Below are 18,546 nucleotides of genomic sequence, written 5' to 3' on the forward strand. Positions count from 1 at the left end.
ATAGCGCTGATTTGCTACATATTTCAGTTGATCTACATGGACTTTTAACTGTATAATCCTAACGTGTATCTAAATATTACTTGCAGATCTCCACTGGATTTTAGCATCACTGCTGCTCTAACCAGACGGGTGTGCAAAGCCAATGATGTGGTGCAGTGCTCAGCACAGTGCCACAGAATGTTTGCTCACAGGATAGTCTGAGATTCTGTCTGTACGGAGAGAAAAGATTAGCTCATTGGTCCACTTTGTCAGAAATGTAAGCAGCAGAAGGAGGAAGCTCAGTTAATAGACTTATGGGCTTCATCATTTGTCTCACTTTGGTCAGATTTCTGTCACTGTTATTGAATAGTATCTTTAATAGTTTAGCTTTTACACGTGAGACCTGAACCTGAGATCCTGCTGTTACCTCTGCAAGACGCTTAAGATCACTGAGTGCATCAGAAAGGTCTTCTTCTTGGGTGTCACTCTTTTTTCCACTTAATCAGGCAGTGCATCACCTGAATTCAGGGGTGTAATTTCCAGGGGGGTGCCCCCCCCAAGAAAATTATGAATTATCTTGTGTAAATAGGCTGTTGATTTTCCTTACTCATTTCAGTTATTACCAGCAAAACAGTTGCATGTTTAATCACCTGGAATTTACCCAGATTTATTTATTTTTTTAGACACAGATTTTGACACCCCCCCCCCCCCACCACCACCCCCCCAATGTTCAGCACAAAGTTACACTGATCAAAGTCAAAGACCAAAGATAAAACACATGTCATCAACAAGTATGAGCTAAATCTTCCTTGCATCTCCTGGTGCTGAGAAAGTTATGCAGCTAATCCGTCGGCAGAAGTCCCAAATAAAATATGGCATTTATTAAAGCATTAATACTCCAACGGTGGAATCCCACCACCATCCACGTGATCTGAATAAAATATTTAAGCTGCAGGAAAAGCATAGAAAAAACCACAAAAACAAACAGATAATGCTGCTGACCACCCTTCTTCCAAAGGTTTATCAGCTGTTTATGTAAGTAGTTAGGCAGGTACCAGAAATCATCTAATACTTCATGACTGTTAAAAACTGTATATGTGCATATCAAACCTGAAAAAGGGAGATTTAACACAAAAATAAACAAACAAAAAAAGCTGAAGGACATTCAAAGACAGTCAAGGCTGTGCAGGACTCACATCCGATGGATGTGTGCACCATACTGATGCAGTGCGCACAGTTTCTCACCAGAGGTCAGACCTGAGCTGTGTAGTAAATTTGTATCAGCGTGAAAATACGCTGCAGGGACCGGATGAAATCGGACTGACTAGATCTCATTTAGTGCATAAAAATCTAAATCAGACTTAAGATGAGTTTTACAACAAATCTATTGATCCGTCAAAGTCTGCTATGCAGCATTTACAGTGAAACTATTTGACCTAAACTTGTGATGCATACTTCAGTTTTCTGATAAACCAGTTAAGTTATTTGTGTGTAATATAATAGAAAAGTACTGAGGATCATGTCTCCTCTTTCCTGTGATTCCCAACCAAAAGAAAGACAGAAATAACAGAAAACATAATATAATAACTAATATTATAATTTTTTAAAAATGCACTGTAAATTTATATTTATTAAATCAGATCCTATGGCTTGAATAAAATTTGGTTACACCATGAAGGTTGGAGTAGAGTGAGTGGAAATGTGTCGCCCCCTCCTGGAGGGTCTGAGTCTGGATCTGAAAGTGTAGGCTGATAATACAAATAAATAATAAATTAATTAAAAAATTAAATCTGCCGAGACTTTCATTTAGTTCTGGCTAACTGATATCAACAGTAAAATACTAAAAGACTACACTGCTGATATAGCACAATGTGTCATGTAATACAGGAACGGAGTCATCCAAAGGAATTAATGCAGTTGCCAATTTCATCAGTACAGGATATCATAAAATGTGTCATAAATGCATTAATTAAACAATTTAGAATCATAGCCAATAGAAGAATAAAACAGCAATAAATCTTCAGACTACAGATGAGAGAAGCTCCTCCGGGATGTAAGAAGAGCGTCACCTCTCTTTCCACATTTTCTACATTTGATCCGCAGAAGTGTTTAAAGCATATATTTTTTACAGTGTGCCGATTGCCTGTTTCACAATGATTGGTGATAATAAAAGGAGCCACATGTTGCTGACAAATCTGAATATCTTCTTGATAAGGGAGTATTAAATGATAACTGCACGAGCAGTTACAGCACGGAAAATAGGGGAAAGTGCATGCACGTGCATCCTGTAGACATTCATGTCATCTCTGTAAAGCTGCAGTGTTGTACATGGAAGTACAGCATTGTGAAGTTTGACCACCCCTCATTTGTTCATATTTTGCTAGAAAATTTTAAAAGATTTAGAGATTTATTGAAAAGAGTGCACATATACATGGAAATGCATATACAGAGAGCTTTGCAACGAGCTTGAAAGTAAATATTTAGTACCTTTATTCTTCGTCACCATCTGACATTTGTTAGGCCGCTTTCTTGTAATTTCTTTATGTAGTGTTTAGGAACAGTTCTCCGGGCTTCTTAAAGGACATCCAAAGCTCTTCTTTGGTTCTTGGCTGCCTCGTGTTCTATTCTCTATCAGCTGCTTCAATAATGTTGAGGTTCGGGCTCTGGGGAGGCCAATCCATGACTGATAGCGTTCCATTGTGTGTTTTTGGTTTTTCTGCACTGGCAGTGTGTTTGGGATCACTGTCATGCCAATTTTGTAATGTCAATATTAACAGGAGGCCTCATTTTTTTCTAAATGATAAAGCAATGAAAGAAATCTAACAACATGGCTCTTTGGACCTAAATTGTGATGAATAAATGTTTAAAACTGCAGAAAAAGCTCTGGTAGCTCATCACCAGCCTACCCAGTCACAGTCATTCACAGAAAATGTATTATCTATTTATTTATGCATTTATTTATTTATGTTACTGTGGAATCATTGTAAAAACCTGAAATATATAAGTAATTGTTTATCTCATTCATAATTACTTTGGTGCCATGTGAATGATCACGTGGGAGATCTTTATTAGTAGCAAAAGCTGTAAAACTTGTGAAAATACAGTTAAAGGTCTAAAGTTTATGCCTTTCATCACATTTTCCAAAACCGTCCTGTGGGACAGATTGGAGACAATTACTCTTGTAACTTTCTCCCGACCTCCTCCGTACATGTTGATGTGTTGATCCAAAAATGTTACATTTTGATTCATCACACCGTCAGACCTGCTACCACTGATTTTTAGTCTGGCTCTTTTGTGATTTGCCATACCTCAGCCTTTTCTCACTGTTTCCCTTTCTTAAAAATGGCTTCTTGAAAGCCACCATCACATCACACTTAGACCATTTCTGGTCTACTAAGGCTTCATTGTAGATTTAGATGGATCTACTGGAGGGTCAGCTGCATCTCTCAGGTCATATTTAGGGCCTTTGCAGGATTTTTTTCTCCATTTTTCAGATACTGTTTATCTATTCCAGATAGTTTTTTTAGGTCTGTCTTTTCCCTTTTTTTGCACTCCACTTGTCCAGTTTCAGCTAATAGTTGTTTGGAAATCACCCTATTGGTACAAAACCACTATTTTATTCCTGTCAAACTGTGTTACCGTTGGTATTTTTCATAGGTTCAACTAAAGAAAGTACAACCAAATCATATAGTAACAAAATGTCTAAAGATAAAATTTAAGATGGGTTCTTGACTAATTTGTTATTATGTCCAGCTATAACACTGGTTCATCCCTTGAGTTTTTTTGTTTGTTTTGTTTTAAGCGATAAGTCTTAAAAAACACTGATATAAGAATTGGATTGAAAAAGCAGCCACAGTCCACAGAAACCAGGTATGCTTTTACTCTACTGGACCTTTGAAACCTTTGAAAGACCTCCAAAATGCAAGAAAGATTCATCACACCATCACACAAATGCCAGAAAGACTGTTGCACAGAACTGTCCTTCCAAACTGAAGGTTGGACTTTCAGAGTTAAAGCAATACTTTGAGTGATTAGATAACAATATACTTTGCCTTTAGGATATTTTAACTATAATTGGAAGAAACAAAAGGGATAGTTACAGGTGCCGTCGGTGCAAAGCCTTACCTGTTATCTGTGCATTATAGCTTTATTGTTGTTCAGGCGAGGGGTGGAGCAAAGGTACGACCACAGCCACCACAGACTAACGTCTCACCGGCCCTCTGACCATTTTACACAACCAATGGTGAAGCACATTAGGATCAGCAACTCACAGTTTACAGTAGGGAAAGCACAATGTGTACAGCATACAGACCCATAGTGTAGTACAGCATTTTCAGACATACCACTAACCTATTAGGAGATGCTTTCTACAGTAAAACACAGCCATACCATATGTGAATATATTTAATATTTATGCACCATTCTATCAAATACGCTTTTGATGTATAGAACTTCAGACACATTTTCCTAAAATCTCCTTTGGAAATTTAAGCATCTCCACTAGAATGTGAACTGGAACTGCCTGCTGGCGCTGTTAGGAAAGAGCATGGCTCTGAATGAAGAGTTGAAGATTTTAATTCAGTTTGAAAGCACAGCTGAAAGAGTCCCAGGTCTGCGTTCACTGAGCTGTGTGAGCGTGAACGTGGCTGCACTGGTTTTAAATGGTTGGAGTTTTCTTGCATTAATGAAATGTTTGTTTGTTTTTTATGCTTTTTTTTTTTAAATCATGTGCTCCCATGCCCCTGCAGTTTCTCAGTCATCTTGGTCATGGTCGTCTACAGAGTTCGAACTAAGAAGACAAATGGAAGAAAAATATGTGCTCTTAATTTGCAAATTATTATTGTTTTTGTTCTTGTTAATATTAATTTTTTAAGGGTTTAGGTCAAGTTCAGTTTTTTCCATTTTGGGGGGGATCTTACACATTTAGTTATTTTATTTCATTTTATTTTTTTGTTGAAAGCTAATTGCCAGCCTATTCATTAAAAGCTCTTTTTTTGGATCTTGGCTGCCTTTTGTTCTGTTCTCTGTTAAGATGATCTCACTGTTCAGGTTAAGGTTCAGGTCCGGGCTCTGGGGAGGCCAATCCATGACTGTTGGTGTCCCAGTGTGTGTTTTTCTATCTGGGTATGCTTTTACTCTACTGGACGTGTGTTTGGGATCACTGCAGACTATGGTGAAAATTGAAGCTGCTGACAGTCAGATGCCTTCCAGATGGTATTGCATGTTGTTTTAAAATCTGGGCTTCAGTGAACAGTAGATAGATCAAATGAAATTCCAGATGCATCTCTCAGGTCCTGTGGGCTTTGAGCTTTTCCTGTTTCTTAAGGACATGACTTTCAGATGCTGTTCGTTTGCTGTAAATAGTTTTTGGAGGCTTGCCATTTCTTTTTTTGTCCTCTATTCTTTGAGTTTCCTTGTTTTGAGGACACATCGCACACCATGCTGAAAAATGCATATTAGCGTTTCAGCTAATAATTGTTTGGGAACAACCTTGTGCAGAAATATATTTTTAGCTCGGTTAAACTGTGTTCTTTGGCATTTTTTGCACATTTAACTGAGGAAATGAGAATAAATGATGTGGTTTATGACAAGCTGCTAATAATAAAGTGCAATAAAGATAAATGATCCTGCAGTGAACAGTTATTATCATTAATGATTAATCTGGTGGTTTGTTTCTGTTTTTCTCGGCGAATCCAAATGAAAAACGATTTCCTAAAGACGACAATTTTATCGTGTTGAACAAAGTACGAAAATAAAATATCCAAGGACTCTGACAGCGGTATTCACTTAATGAGACAGCTATCTAATGCATTGGATCACAGCACTGACCGGACTCCGCTGTGGTTTCAACCTTCACCTGGATCTCACGTGGACCGCAGGAAAAAAAACACACCGAGCAGGAAGAAGTCTTGTTTTCCGGGCTTGGGTCAGCTGACCGGGAGTCAGCCAGTGAGAAGTCGCTGGCTGTTGTAAATAAACTGCTTCTTTCCAGAGCTGCTGAACAGCAGCGGCCAGTGCGGGACTGTGAGCAGCGGGCAGACATGTCGGTGGAGACAGCAGCCAGCGGTAAGTCACCGCAGACTTGAAGCGCTAACGTCAGGTCAGGTTTGATCAGCGTGAAAAAGCCATTACTAAAACTGGGCACAGCCGTCTTTTTCCTCACCTGTAGGCCCAGTGATGCATAAGCAAAGGCACCTGGTGCGTTCAGGTACACGCAGTTCAGCTCGCAATATATAAACTCTGTATTACACTCCTGTAAGGTGCACAGCTGAGCATCATCTCAGTTGTATTAACGATTTTTTTTTAATATTTCTGTTTAGGATTACATGCCTGTTAGTTTTAGTTGAATAATGGCGTTATAATAATAATATAGGTCACCATAATTTGCTCGTGATTTAAACTGTGATTAAAAAAAAAAAAAGGTCTGTGAATGATTGCTGTGAAAGTAATTATTAGTTGGATGGATGTTTGTGCTTTTACACCGTTACTGCAAAAAGAGATGGGCCGAGTGGATGTAGGGCAGCCTGATCCCCAAGAATTTCACTAAAAACGTCCACACTCTAATAATAGGATTATATTTAATCCTCCTGTGGTACAAATTTGCACATGCACTCGGATGATTACTCTACAATGGAAAGATACAAAGAAGTTTGAGACAAAAATGTAAATGTTTTTGAGAAATGACAACATTTCAAAGAGAAACTTAATCTCTCAAATGTAATCACAAAAATGTAATAAAAAAAAATCTCCTGTTATCAAAGAGTCTTATTTTGAAGGACAGCTGGAGTTAGACCACTTTACTTTTCCAATAAACCTTTTCGCTCTGTAATTAGTTATTTTGAGATGGTACACTTCCTTAGGAGTTTTTGCTTCCAGAATCATAGTTTGATTTTTTCTTCATTTTAAAATGTGCTTCCCTGGCAATTACTGATAGATCATAGTTCCTTACAATAAGCGCCTTGAGGTATCTGTTGTTGTGATTTGGCACTATGTAAATAAAACTGAATTGAAATTGAATTAAATATTTGCTGTAGCATCTACGTGTTTTAACTCTTGTATGTAATTTTGTGTTTGCAGGTGCGAGGGAAGCTGAGGAGAGCAGAGGAAGCAGCGGCCGACAGGTAAGAACAGATCGTCCTTGCAGCCAAACACCTTGCTGTTATCACCATTCAACTGAAAAGATTCACAAACGGACAAGGCGGCAACACAATACAGCGAGTCATCGACAACACAGGCACAACCCTCGATCCGTTATACATTACATGACTTTTTTTTCCCTCTTAGCTGTCCGATGTGAATTGCTGGATTACTGCTCATCTGTTTTTGGGGAGGTCGTTGTTATGTGTATGTTATGTAATGTAATTTTGCCAAACAACTGCAGATACTTTGATGCGTGCAAAGCTTCAAATGAAACCTGTCTCATGTTGCCCTACATATCTCTATATTCCCCCCGGGGGCTGAAGCACACACAGAAGCTGATGTTTGGCAAATCCTTTTAAAAAAATCAAATCTGGATTTCTCACCTTCCCTGTGGGCTAAATACAAGTCAAATTTTAGCTTATTCTATTAGTTTTCTGCATACACTACTTGTTCGTGCATATTTTTCTAAATCACATCTTTAAAGGTTTAATTTTTATTTTTATAGCTGCAGCCTGATGTGTCTAATTAAGAATCTTTCCATCTGACTGCTGTTTTTAAACCGTGACTCCACCGAGACTTGCCCTCTTTGCTGTATGTTGTTGACAACAGGCTTGACCTGATAGGCACGTTCCTTTTTTTTTTTTTTTTTTTTAATTTTTGAATCTATAGAGGCAGCAAACAGACAAAAGCAAATACTGGATTGTGTGTATGATCGTGAGAAAAGGAGTGTTTTGATCAGTGAAGCGGTAGAGACGGGTTTTGTTGTCACGTGGAGCAGAAAAGCAAAATGAGTGTAGCTCACAGGGAAACGATAGCTTAGTTACTCAGTTTTCAGAAAAAATATATGGGTAATAAATGTAGTAAGCAAAAATGTCACAATAAGTGCACAAGGAAGCATGGGTGTATTTGCATCTTCATGATCATGATTGCATCTCTGAAAACGACCAGCTGAGGCGTGAGACCAGCACGGCATTTGTGTGACATTGTTCTCTCTGTTGTCGTGGCTTGGATGAGGGCAGCTGAGGTGAAAAGCTGGCATTTTAGAGAGTCTAGTGAATGTGACATCAATCCTTGGGCTTACTTCCTGCTGAGTGAACTGATCCGCATTTCTCAGTGCAGATGCATTTTGTCAGAGTCATCGTGCACATTTTCTGTGTAAACAGCTATATTTAGACCTTTCTAAACAGGTGTAAAATAGTGTTATCCTTTAACTGAGATGCTCTTTATGATGATTGAAAATGCACTATAAATGTACTGTAATTGCCTAAGTAAAATACACAGAGAGAGTTTTCAGAGTCTGACTGTTTCCCCTCCTGCTGCTTTGCATTCTGGGTTATTAACTTCAGGCAGTTCCTGAAAACCCCACACTCAACAGGAACCACTCAGATCCACAGTGTTCTCGTCCTCCTGGCGAGATAGAGGTTTCAGTAACAGTCTCGCTGTTGTTTTTGAGACATTTCTGTATCAGGAGAGGTTTCTGTGGGGAAATGCTAATATAGCGAAACATCATGAGATTGCATTCTCATCGCCGAAGCAACAGAGGGCTTCACACAACGCTGTTTCTTTTTCTGTCTCCCAGGAGGGCCCCGGAGGACTGTGGGACTCTGTGAAGAAAGCCGGGTTTGTCATTGGATCTGGGATCTTATTCTTGGCTGCGTTCGGGAACTCACTGACATGGTATGTCACATTTGCAAAACAACAGTTTGCCCTGACATAAACTGGAGGAGTGGCATTGCCAGGTTGTTACGTTATGCATAGTAGAAAGAGGCAGGCGCTACATGACAAGGAGTTGGACCCAACAGATGAGAACTGGATGGGAGGAGTGAGAGCAGGATGGTGCAGAGCCAGGACTGGATAGACGAGGACAGGACAGTACATGTTAGGCTGGTAAAGGGTGTAACGAGAACACAGCATTACATGAAATTACAAATTTCATCACCTGAAATTATGTAATGTGTACAAGTATTCAGATTGGAGTCTTTGCTGGACTAGTTGTAGCTGCAGTTGTTTGACACACTGTCCATCCCTGGGTGTTTTTATTGGTGGTTAGATTTTTGTTTGGAGGGGCTGCTGGAAAGGAGAGAGCATGCAAGCACAAGATGTGTAGACAAGTGTGTAACGAATAGTTTCCACAGAGGTTTGTTTAACACGTAGTCAGTTTTGTGAATTTAAAACTGAGCTGTAATTCCTCCTTCAGGCACCTTCAGAGATTCTGGGGAGCTTCGGGAGATTTTTGGCAGAACTTGTGGACCAAGTTGTACGTGGCATACGAGGGCCACGACGCTTCTTTGTTCTTCCTGGGTAAGAAATAAAACCAGAGTGCAACATTGCAAATGACTGTGGATTTGCAAGCACTGCAGACTGCTTTAAACATGCAAATAACTTAAATGACCTCCTTTTGTATCATATCATTTAGGTGGTTTCATCAATGCATAGATTTTTTCCCCTATATTTTGGACACATAAGGTCACATTAGCCAGCACAGAGGAAAAATCATGTTTGTGGAGCACTAAGAACACATTAGTTCAGATTTCTCACTTGCTGTCTCACAGCGAGCAGCTTTTGCACAATAGGTGGTTTACCTCATTCAGATGTTATCTAGAGTATGTAGGACATAGGATGTGTGCTAGGTAGGGTATGTATTTTCAGTTCAGTGTTTTCAGTCCACATAACATCACACTATAATAATAACATCACTATAATAACATTATCAACTATAATATAAGAATTGGGCGACCGTGGTTCAGGGGGTTGGGAAGCTCATCTTGTAACTGGAAGGTTGCCGGTTCGATCCCCTGCTCGTTGTGTCCTTGGGCAAGACACTTCACCTACTGGTGTTGCTCAGAGGTGATGCTAATAATGCGAAAAAAAAGTGATATGGCGGCCTCACTTCTGTCAGTCTGCCCCAGGGCAGCTGTGGCTACAACTGTAGCTTGTGAATGTGAGAGTGAATAGTTGAATTGTAAAGCGCTTTGAGGGTCTCGAAAAGCGCCATATAAATGCAATCCATTATTAATAATAAAAAGACCAGTTATCCAGAATATCAAAGAACTGGATTTGATATTAACTAAATACTATCAAAGCTAAAAACTCAACACACACCACGCATGAATTGATTCCCTTGTTAAGAAAGCTATCTGGACCTGGATTAGGGTGTAATGATATCATCAAGGGAATGTTTCCATTAATTTTAATTAATGAAAATAATAATCTCAGTGAATCATTCCAAAAATCTCCAGATCGAGTGATTAAGTTTTGGATCGACTCCAAAACTGAATCACTCCTCACCGGCTGGAGCAACACCTTTGGTGATATAATTTAATGCAAACAAACAAAAACAGCAGGGTGCACAGTGATGATGTCATTGTGGAAGATTTTGCCATGGATTTAACTTGAAATCTCCTCCTGATGTGTTTGGAGTTGTGCGTAAATGAACGCATAATGAAGGCCCCGGTTGAGTTAAAGGTTCTCTAATAGTTATCTTATTTATCTCCATAGGGACCATGCTTGTTCCCACTCTGGCCTTTTGGGGGTCAAATGCTCTCCTGCTGTGGGTGGACATCACTGGCACACCGTCCTTCATCACCCGCTACCGTATCCAGTTGGACAAGAACAACCCAGTAAGCTTTTTTATTTTTTATTTTGTTTTATCTGCACTGTTACTTGTTTTATTTTTTCATGCCATCTACATAAAATGTACAAGCTTATGATATGATCACATGATATCTTTTTTTTTTTAAGTGAATATGAGATTTAAAAATGAAAACAATTACATTTTAATTTTGAGTCCTGCTATTGGGCATGCTGCTGTAGGCCGCTGCTCTACTTAAAGATCCACACCATGCGCGTGTGTGCTGATGTGGTTGATAACATCTGCAAACGATGGGGCTCTCCACATGCCCGTCTGACCAAAGTCCTCTAACTGTGTTTGATTAACAGATGTTGTCAGACACCGCAGAGATAAAGAGGGGCATTACTGATAACCAGGGGTTACTGTGAAAAGTGTCCTTGTTAGTGATTGTTTTTCCAGTGCACAAACTGGAGACTCACTTTACCCAAATGAAAAAGACTTCCAGTTTATTGTTTTCCCCCTATTTTCTCTCGTTTTCCCATCAGAGAGTGTGTTATCGCTTCAAAAATCCCTCCTCCTCTGATTTGCATGTACTCAGTGGAATTTGCCGCTGTTACAGCTTGACATATATTTCTGCGGCCCTTAAATTTTATATCTTTAATGATGAGGTAATCTGCGAAAAGCTGCTGTCACAGTGTTTCTCTGTGACTCCGAGCAGAAATACTGCAGGTCAATGATCGAGAATAGCTGTCTGAACTTGGGATCTACTGGTCATAAACAAACCAGGATGTGCTATAATGGAACAAGATTATAAAATTGGGTAAAAGTGCTTGTGTACTTTAAAAAGCAATATAACTGGTTAAGAATGATAAAATTATATGACTTTATCAAGTAATGTAACTGTTTATCTAAATTATCTGATCAATGTGTCAGAGCCCATGTGTAGTGATCACACATTTGCTTTAGAAACTGCTAAATAACAAGTGCATGTCACTGGTGAATGAGAAGAGCTGTAAATTTGAATGTATAGTCACACTATCTCTAAGTGTAGGAACATTTATTTATGTTAAAATTAGCATTTTGTGGAGCTATTTACACTAGATGATAAAAAAATCAATGTAATCTACTATAGGTAAACAGCTAATTCAGCATGATAGTTATCTTAAGGGACTTTATACTATAACGCAAACACCCTGTAGATTATAGGGAACCAATGTTTCCCTTGGCAACAGTGGGGAGAAAAAAAGGCCTTTCTAAATGGAAGAGAGCCACACTCGTGGAGCTATCTGCTGCAGCTGGTTCAAGTAAAGGGAAAAAGATGTCAAATAAAAGAACATTGAGAGAGAAAACAAAGAGCATTCGATAAAGAGTCTGCACAGAAACAAAGTCTGCTGTTCAGAGAGCGTGTGTGCGTGCATGTTATGGAAAACACACAGATGTACAAAAGGTCAGTGTAAGCTTCAGAGACACACTGTTCTCACACTCTGGAAAGTTCATTATGACATGGCATGAGTTTATAACTGGGTTCCAAAGGTTGGAGGTAAAAGGGTAAATTAGCTGATACAGATATCCACTCAAAGACCACTTTATTAGGTACATCTTGCTAGTACTGGGTTGGACCCCAACAGAAAGGCCTTAATTCATCATGACAACAATTCAACAAGGTGCTAGAAGCAGTCTGCAGAGATTTTGGTCCATGCTGACATGATTGCATCACTCATGCACATCCATGATGAAAATCTCATGTTCAATCACATATCCAAAGCTGCTTTATTGGATTTTTAAGATTATTATTAAGATCTGGTGTGGAGGCCATTTGTGATGTGTGTTATCTTGCCGAACGCAGCCATTGGAAGATTGGTACAGTGTGGCCATAAAGGGATGGGCATGGTTGGCAACACTACTCATCTTGCTGATTTGGTACCGAGGCACTCTAAACATGCTGAGAAAATGTCGTCTAGGGCTTTACACCACCACCACCAGCCTGAACCGTTGATACAAGGCGGGATGAATCCATGCTTTCATGCTGTTTACACTGAATTGTGACCCTTCCATCTGCACATTTCTGTAGAAATTCATACCAGGAAATGCTGCTTAATGGATATTTTCTCTTTTTCACACATTCTCTGGAAACCAGTAGATTGGCAGGTTTCAAAACACTTTATGCCTTATTCAAAGTCACTTCAGTCGCCTTTCTTCCTCTTTCTGAGAATGAACTTCTGCAGATCATCTGAACCATGGATAAATGTGTAAATGCACTGAGGCGCTTTCATGTGATTGGCTGATTAGATAAGTGCATTAATGTGGTTGGACGGGTGTACCTAACAGGGGATGTCAGATGAGTATAAAGACTTATTTATAACACACTCTGCAGCATAAACAGAAACAACAGTATGGAAAAGGATAAGACATGAAATAAGAATATATATCAAGTATTAAGTGAAGATGATTAAATATGCATGATAAAGATACAAATAGAAAGAACTGGTCTGACCTTGTTATTGGTCGTCCTTTTAAAGAGAGAAGCTTTCAGTTTTTAATGTTTTCCTCTCTTTATGAAATAAAAAGTGTCTTTCAAATGAACGCAGTGTCATGCCATGTAAATTACATTTGTCAGTTGAAAGGGAAGCTTGGTAGTTTGAATAGTTTTGATACCTCTTTTGACCTCTTCATTTGTCTTCCAGGTGGATCCAGCTAAGCTGCGCCAAGCCTTGAAGTGTGTCCTCTTCAACCACGTGGTAATCTCCGGGGCCATGACTGTGGTTGTTTACTACCTGATGAGCTGGAGAGGAAACCCCTGTGGCCCCGAGCTGCCCACCTTTCACTGGGCTCTGATGGAGCTGGCCGCCTTCGCCATCTTGGAGGAGATTTTCTTCTACTATTCACACAGGTAAAGAACATTTATTTTTTACTTTAAACACCCATGACACATCAAAATGAAACATGCAATCAGTGGATCGTTGGCAGTAGATGACATTTCTTCCTCATTTCAGAGATGGAGGCGATTGTGATGTTAACACTATGCTGATCTGTGTTTCTTTCATGTGCGTGCAGTCACTCTGTTTTATAGTTATATACTGTTTTAATTCACCATGTTAGATTTTTAGCGACAGGACATGGACATTAGGTGCGATCCGTATAAACATTGTTTGTAGACTCACCCTACATAAAGCAATGCAGCCTGCAACATCGTCTATCAGCGTTAATCCGATTTTTCTTATGTGAGCTCAGAGCCTTTGCCAGCGCACAGTACAAACCTTGACGCAGGATAGGGTGCAGTCGTTTTATGCGTTCATTTTGTTTGTTTGATTTTCCTCAGGCTGTTCCACCACCCCAGCCTCTACAAGCATTACCACAAACAGCACCACGATTGGACCGCTCCCATCGGTATTGTCTCCATCTACGCTCATCCTCTGGAGCACGTGGTGAGCCTTCCTCTTTCTCCTACTCAACAAAAAGAAATGAACCGTTTCCCCTGTGAGTGTCAAAGCAGCTGGAACTATCTCACGTAAACAAAACAGATTCTTATTTATACCTTTAGGAATCTGGTCAGACCTGATCCTGAAAGAACTCTCTGCACTCTTAGCACAGTTAGAGCTGAGCGGATTAGTCCCTGAAGCAGAGGTGTGGACTCGAGTCACATGACTTGGACTCGAGTCATTAATTTTATGACTTTAGACTTGACTTGAAAAAATGTTCTAAGACTTGGGACTTGAATTGGACTTGAACCGGTTTACTTGAAAAGACTTGATATTTCACCCCAAATATAAAATTTAACATGCATATTATATAGAGATTGAAAATGTGACGTCATTCAGGGGTAAACCGCAAAGAATTCTGGGAACTTGTGGCAAGAGGTACTAGAGCACGCAGGTTTTCAATTGAAATCAGTTATACAGCGATAAAAAGAAACACAAAAAATGTCAAGAAGCTGTTGTATTATTAACTGCAATAGCCGGTCGCATGACAGCCACGGGAAGCCGACGGGTAAAGAGATCGGTTGTTATCGGATTACGTCGTTGAAGAGAAATTGTTCGAGCCATGTTTCCGAAGTAACAAAGACGCGACGGATGGCCTGGATTGCAGCCATTCAAATATCAAATATAACGTCCCAGAACACTACAGCTCACAGGTTAGTCTGCTCCAAGCATTTCCACGAAGGTCAGTGTTTTTTAGTAGTTAATACGTCATTTTTCATAACATAATTGGTGATATAGGTTACAAGCAAGTCTGGCGCTGAACAGAAATTGTCGCGCTATGCTCCTTTATTTATTGTGCATAAATAGTGAATTGTCCTGACACAATATTGCGTTTCGCTTCTGTTACCATGGTACATTGACAAAAACATATACTTTTATTCACAGGATAAAACAGGTTTTTTGTATCACCAATTGCCCAGTACGATTACAGCATACAGTATTATTGTCACTGCTACATTTCTGTGATGCTACCAGAAATTATTTCCACTACTAATTAATTACCGTTGAGCTCAAAGGTCCTATTAATAAACTGTTAACGAATCTGTATTTATGACGACAATTTGTGAGACTGGTAAACTTATGATACGTACGATGGTCTTTCGTTCTACACGGTGCATTTCAAGGTCCTGCACCCATCCGTCGGTAAACTGTACCTGGGCTTGTTGCAGTGACCTGAAGTTACTAAACTTCATGAGTGTATGCACTCACTCCAAGAACCGTATGATTATAAATATGCATATAAATATGCTAAGATGAGATAGCTGACTTCATCTAACTAGCAAATGTTGTCCAGGCTACGTTGGTGATACAGTTTTTTTTAATGTGTATGATATTTTTGTCATGCGATTTTAAAGCCAGTCCTACAACCGCATCCAAGAATAACATGCAGCTTATCTCAGAACCGTCGGTGAAAATTATTCTTGGAGCTAGGTTTAATTGAGCTGCATTTTAAAGAGGTGCAATTTCACAATTTGTGTATATTTTCTAAGTTCACTATTTTGTCATGTGTTGAGAAAAACACAGATTTAAAAATTACATGGTCTAATATTTACATTTAGCATAACTGCAACATTCTTTTTTCTTTTTTCTTTTTTTTTAAAGACCCGAAAGGACTTGAAATTCAAAGTTTCAGACTTGTGACTTGACTCGGACTTTTACACCAGTGACTTGAGACTCGACTCTGACTTGCCTGACATTACTTGAGACTTGACTTGAGGATAAAGACTTGAGACTTACTTGAGACTTGCAAAACAATGACTTGGTCCCACCTCTGCCCTGAAGTATCCCTGCTGGCTCAGTGATTGCCACTGTAGTTGATATTTGTGTTAAACAGCAAAAATGGATCAAACGTGCAGATACAGATCACACGTGTACATTTGCTGTAAATCACAGAGACTATTTCATCTTTAAATATGCAAGAGAAGAATAAAAGAAAGAAAGAAGAATTGATAATTCACACCTCAAACTCTCGCAGCACTTTACTTCTGCTAAGGGTAAGTGTGTTTCTGTTAAACGTACTGGATTGTTCTCTGCTGTTAGATCTCCAACTTATTGCCGGTGGTAAGCGGGCCGGTTCTTCTGGGCTCCCACGTATCCACCACCTCCATGTGGTACTGCGTAGCTCTGGTCAGCACCACCATCTCCCACTGCGGATACCACCTTCCTTTCCTGCCTTCTCCTGAGTTCCATGACTTCCACCACCTCAGGTGAGTTTACCTGTCCTGTCTTACAGAGGTCCTGTTCTGTTGTTTTGAAGGTGATATCTTAGAAATGCTGCTTAAAAGTTTCTTTAACTGGTGCAAATGTTCAGTTGGACTCAAACAGGATGTCACACAAAAGTCTGCTGGAGAGAAATAATGATGACTTTGCAAATCCGAAAGGTCAAAGTTCACAGTAACTCGACCGGATGGGAAGGCGGTGATGCTGGTACAGTTATCTTGTTTAGATAAGACCCGTGAAGGCACACAGAACCTTCACGTGTGCAAAGACTCGGGTGAAGCTACTCCAAAAACTTTTACCTCGACGAGATGAAGCTGATAAATGTATAAGTTTGAAAAGGCAATGTTATGTACTGCACTTTGTACACAGTGTTACTCATACAGGAGAAAGTAATTATGTACAGTCTGGGAAGTCTTTCCATGTGGCTTAATATGGCATAAGCAAGACACCAGATTAAGTAAAAAATATAGTATCTTGGTGTTTATGCTTGTATGACTGTGTGACTCTGAAATGATTTTTAATAGTTAGTGGGACAGCACTGTAGGAATAATCCACTATCATTGGACAATTAAATCAATGAAAATGTCCCATCAAGAGGAAGACGAGTAACACTGAGTTGGGGAAGATGCCAAATTACAGTAAAATGCACAAGAGTATTTGTTGTGGCATGCACTCTATAGCTGTAATATTGTAAGCAGAGATAATATAATAATACAGAGAATTCCCCAACAATCAGCTGAAACCCTAAGAGCAAGCACCTGGCGACAGTGGGAGCTAGAAACTCCGTTTTAACAGGAAGAAACGTCCTGCAGGACCAGGCGATGACCGGAGGAAGAAATGTTACTGCGTTTCCCCACATTTATAAATTCTATGCAAATGTGAGTTTGCTTCACAAAGCAGAATGTAAAAGCTTCAAATTAGTATCTGAGTTTTCACTTTGATACACAACAGCACTCATTGTGCAGTGCAGTGAGGATGACAAACTGAAGTCCACTATTATTCAGCTTTTTATAAGTTTCCTGTAGTTGAGTTGTTTAAAACTTAAATCTGAATTTGAAAATTATTATTATTGGGGCAATTGTTTCTAATTCTGCTTGGTGGATAACTAACAGTTGCCCTCACTTGTCTCGGTTTTCAGGTTCAATCAGTGTTTTGGCGTTTTCGGCATCCTGGACAGGCTCCACAGCACAGACAGCAAGTTCCGTCAGACCAAACAGTACGAGCGCCACACTCTGCTCACCAGCTTCACCCCGCTGAACGAGAGCATCCCTGACACACAAAAGAAGGGCCAGTGAGGACTGCAACGGTCGAATCTTATGCGGGGATATGTAATTCCCAATCGATCTTAAAAACGTTGATTTTTTTTTTTTTTTTATATTTTGAATCTTCAGTCAAGTTTGACTGTCAAAGTTTGCCGAGCCTCTGCAGTCACCCACCTGACTTTTATGTGCTAGTGTGTGGTCATTGCACTATAACATACAGATGTGATTTTACTTTTAAGCTCTGTTACCTGTTAATTTTTAACAATAAAAAAAAAAAAAAAGAGAGAAGTCAGGATGGAAACAAGCTTTTCCTTTTTCTTGTCCGTTGTCTTGACATTTGCTTCATTTCACATCTTTGAGTTTAGTCTGAATTAGTCATCGGTGACTTAAGCTACAGCACATTTGAAGTCTTTCTGTGATTAACGGGGTGAAAACAGGAGTGGACCGCACTCTGCAGTCTCACTATTTGCTGGCACTCGTTCTGAATGCATTTTTACTTGTACCCAACTGTTAAACCGTTTGAGGAAACCACTACAATTACTTGGTTTGGACAACAAATGCTCCCTCGATGGATGTAAAAGAGGCGATATTATCACCGCAAGAGCATGCAAGACAAATGTGAATGTTCCTGTTTGATGTATCTTATTGCAGTTTTAAATGCAATCGTTAATTTCTAATGAATTCTTTAACTTTTTGTAAGTTTAGTAAAAGCACTTTCACCCATTCAGACTCTTCTGTTGCGTTCACTGACCACTGGGACAGACGAGAATCTGTATTCTTTGGCAAATGACAAGCAATTCCTTTGCACTTTGCATATCTGTGGCACTTATACTTTCAGAATATCAATGTCTTTTTGGATTACCAAAAAAGTGATTAATACAAATGTAACAAATGT

At 39.4% G+C, this 18,546-nt stretch overlaps 1 protein-coding gene across 1 annotated transcript; it reads left to right on the top strand.

Annotated features, from left to right (window-relative positions):
* The first annotated feature begins 5,931 nt into the window (after window positions 1–5,931).
* Window positions 5,932–17,939, top strand: faxdc2 (fatty acid hydroxylase domain containing 2). Its single transcript, XM_085289635.1, has 9 exons — window positions 5,932–6,045; window positions 7,057–7,100; window positions 8,699–8,796; window positions 9,317–9,420; window positions 10,618–10,739; window positions 13,375–13,580; window positions 14,010–14,115; window positions 16,210–16,376; window positions 17,528–17,939. The coding sequence occupies exons 1-9, from the start codon at window positions 6,021–6,023 to the stop codon at window positions 17,682–17,684; spliced, it is 1,029 nt and encodes a 342-aa protein (XP_085145761.1). The 5' UTR covers window positions 5,932–6,020; the 3' UTR covers window positions 17,685–17,939.
* The last annotated feature ends 607 nt before the right edge of the window (window positions 17,940–18,546 follow it).

The sequence above is a fragment of the Mchenga conophoros genome, linkage group LG10 (assembly GCF_057382185.1).
Source record: "Mchenga conophoros isolate Kocher_MC1m ecotype Shallow Benthic linkage group LG10, M_conophoros_male_GT1.1, whole genome shotgun sequence".
In the NCBI taxonomy this organism is placed as follows: domain Eukaryota; kingdom Metazoa; phylum Chordata; class Actinopteri; order Cichliformes; family Cichlidae; genus Mchenga; species Mchenga conophoros.

Excerpts from the sequence above, each read along its gene's own strand:
- faxdc2 (XM_085289635.1), top strand. The coding sequence starts at position 6,021 with ATGTCGGTGGAGACAGCAGCCAGCG. Across the intron at positions 6,046-7,056 it reads GGTGGAGACAGCAGCCAGCG|GTGCGAGGGAAGCTGAGGAG; the intron begins GTAAGTCACCGC and ends TTGTGTTTGCAG. Across the intron at positions 10,740-13,374 it reads AGTTGGACAAGAACAACCCA|GTGGATCCAGCTAAGCTGCG; the intron begins GTAAGCTTTTTT and ends TTTGTCTTCCAG.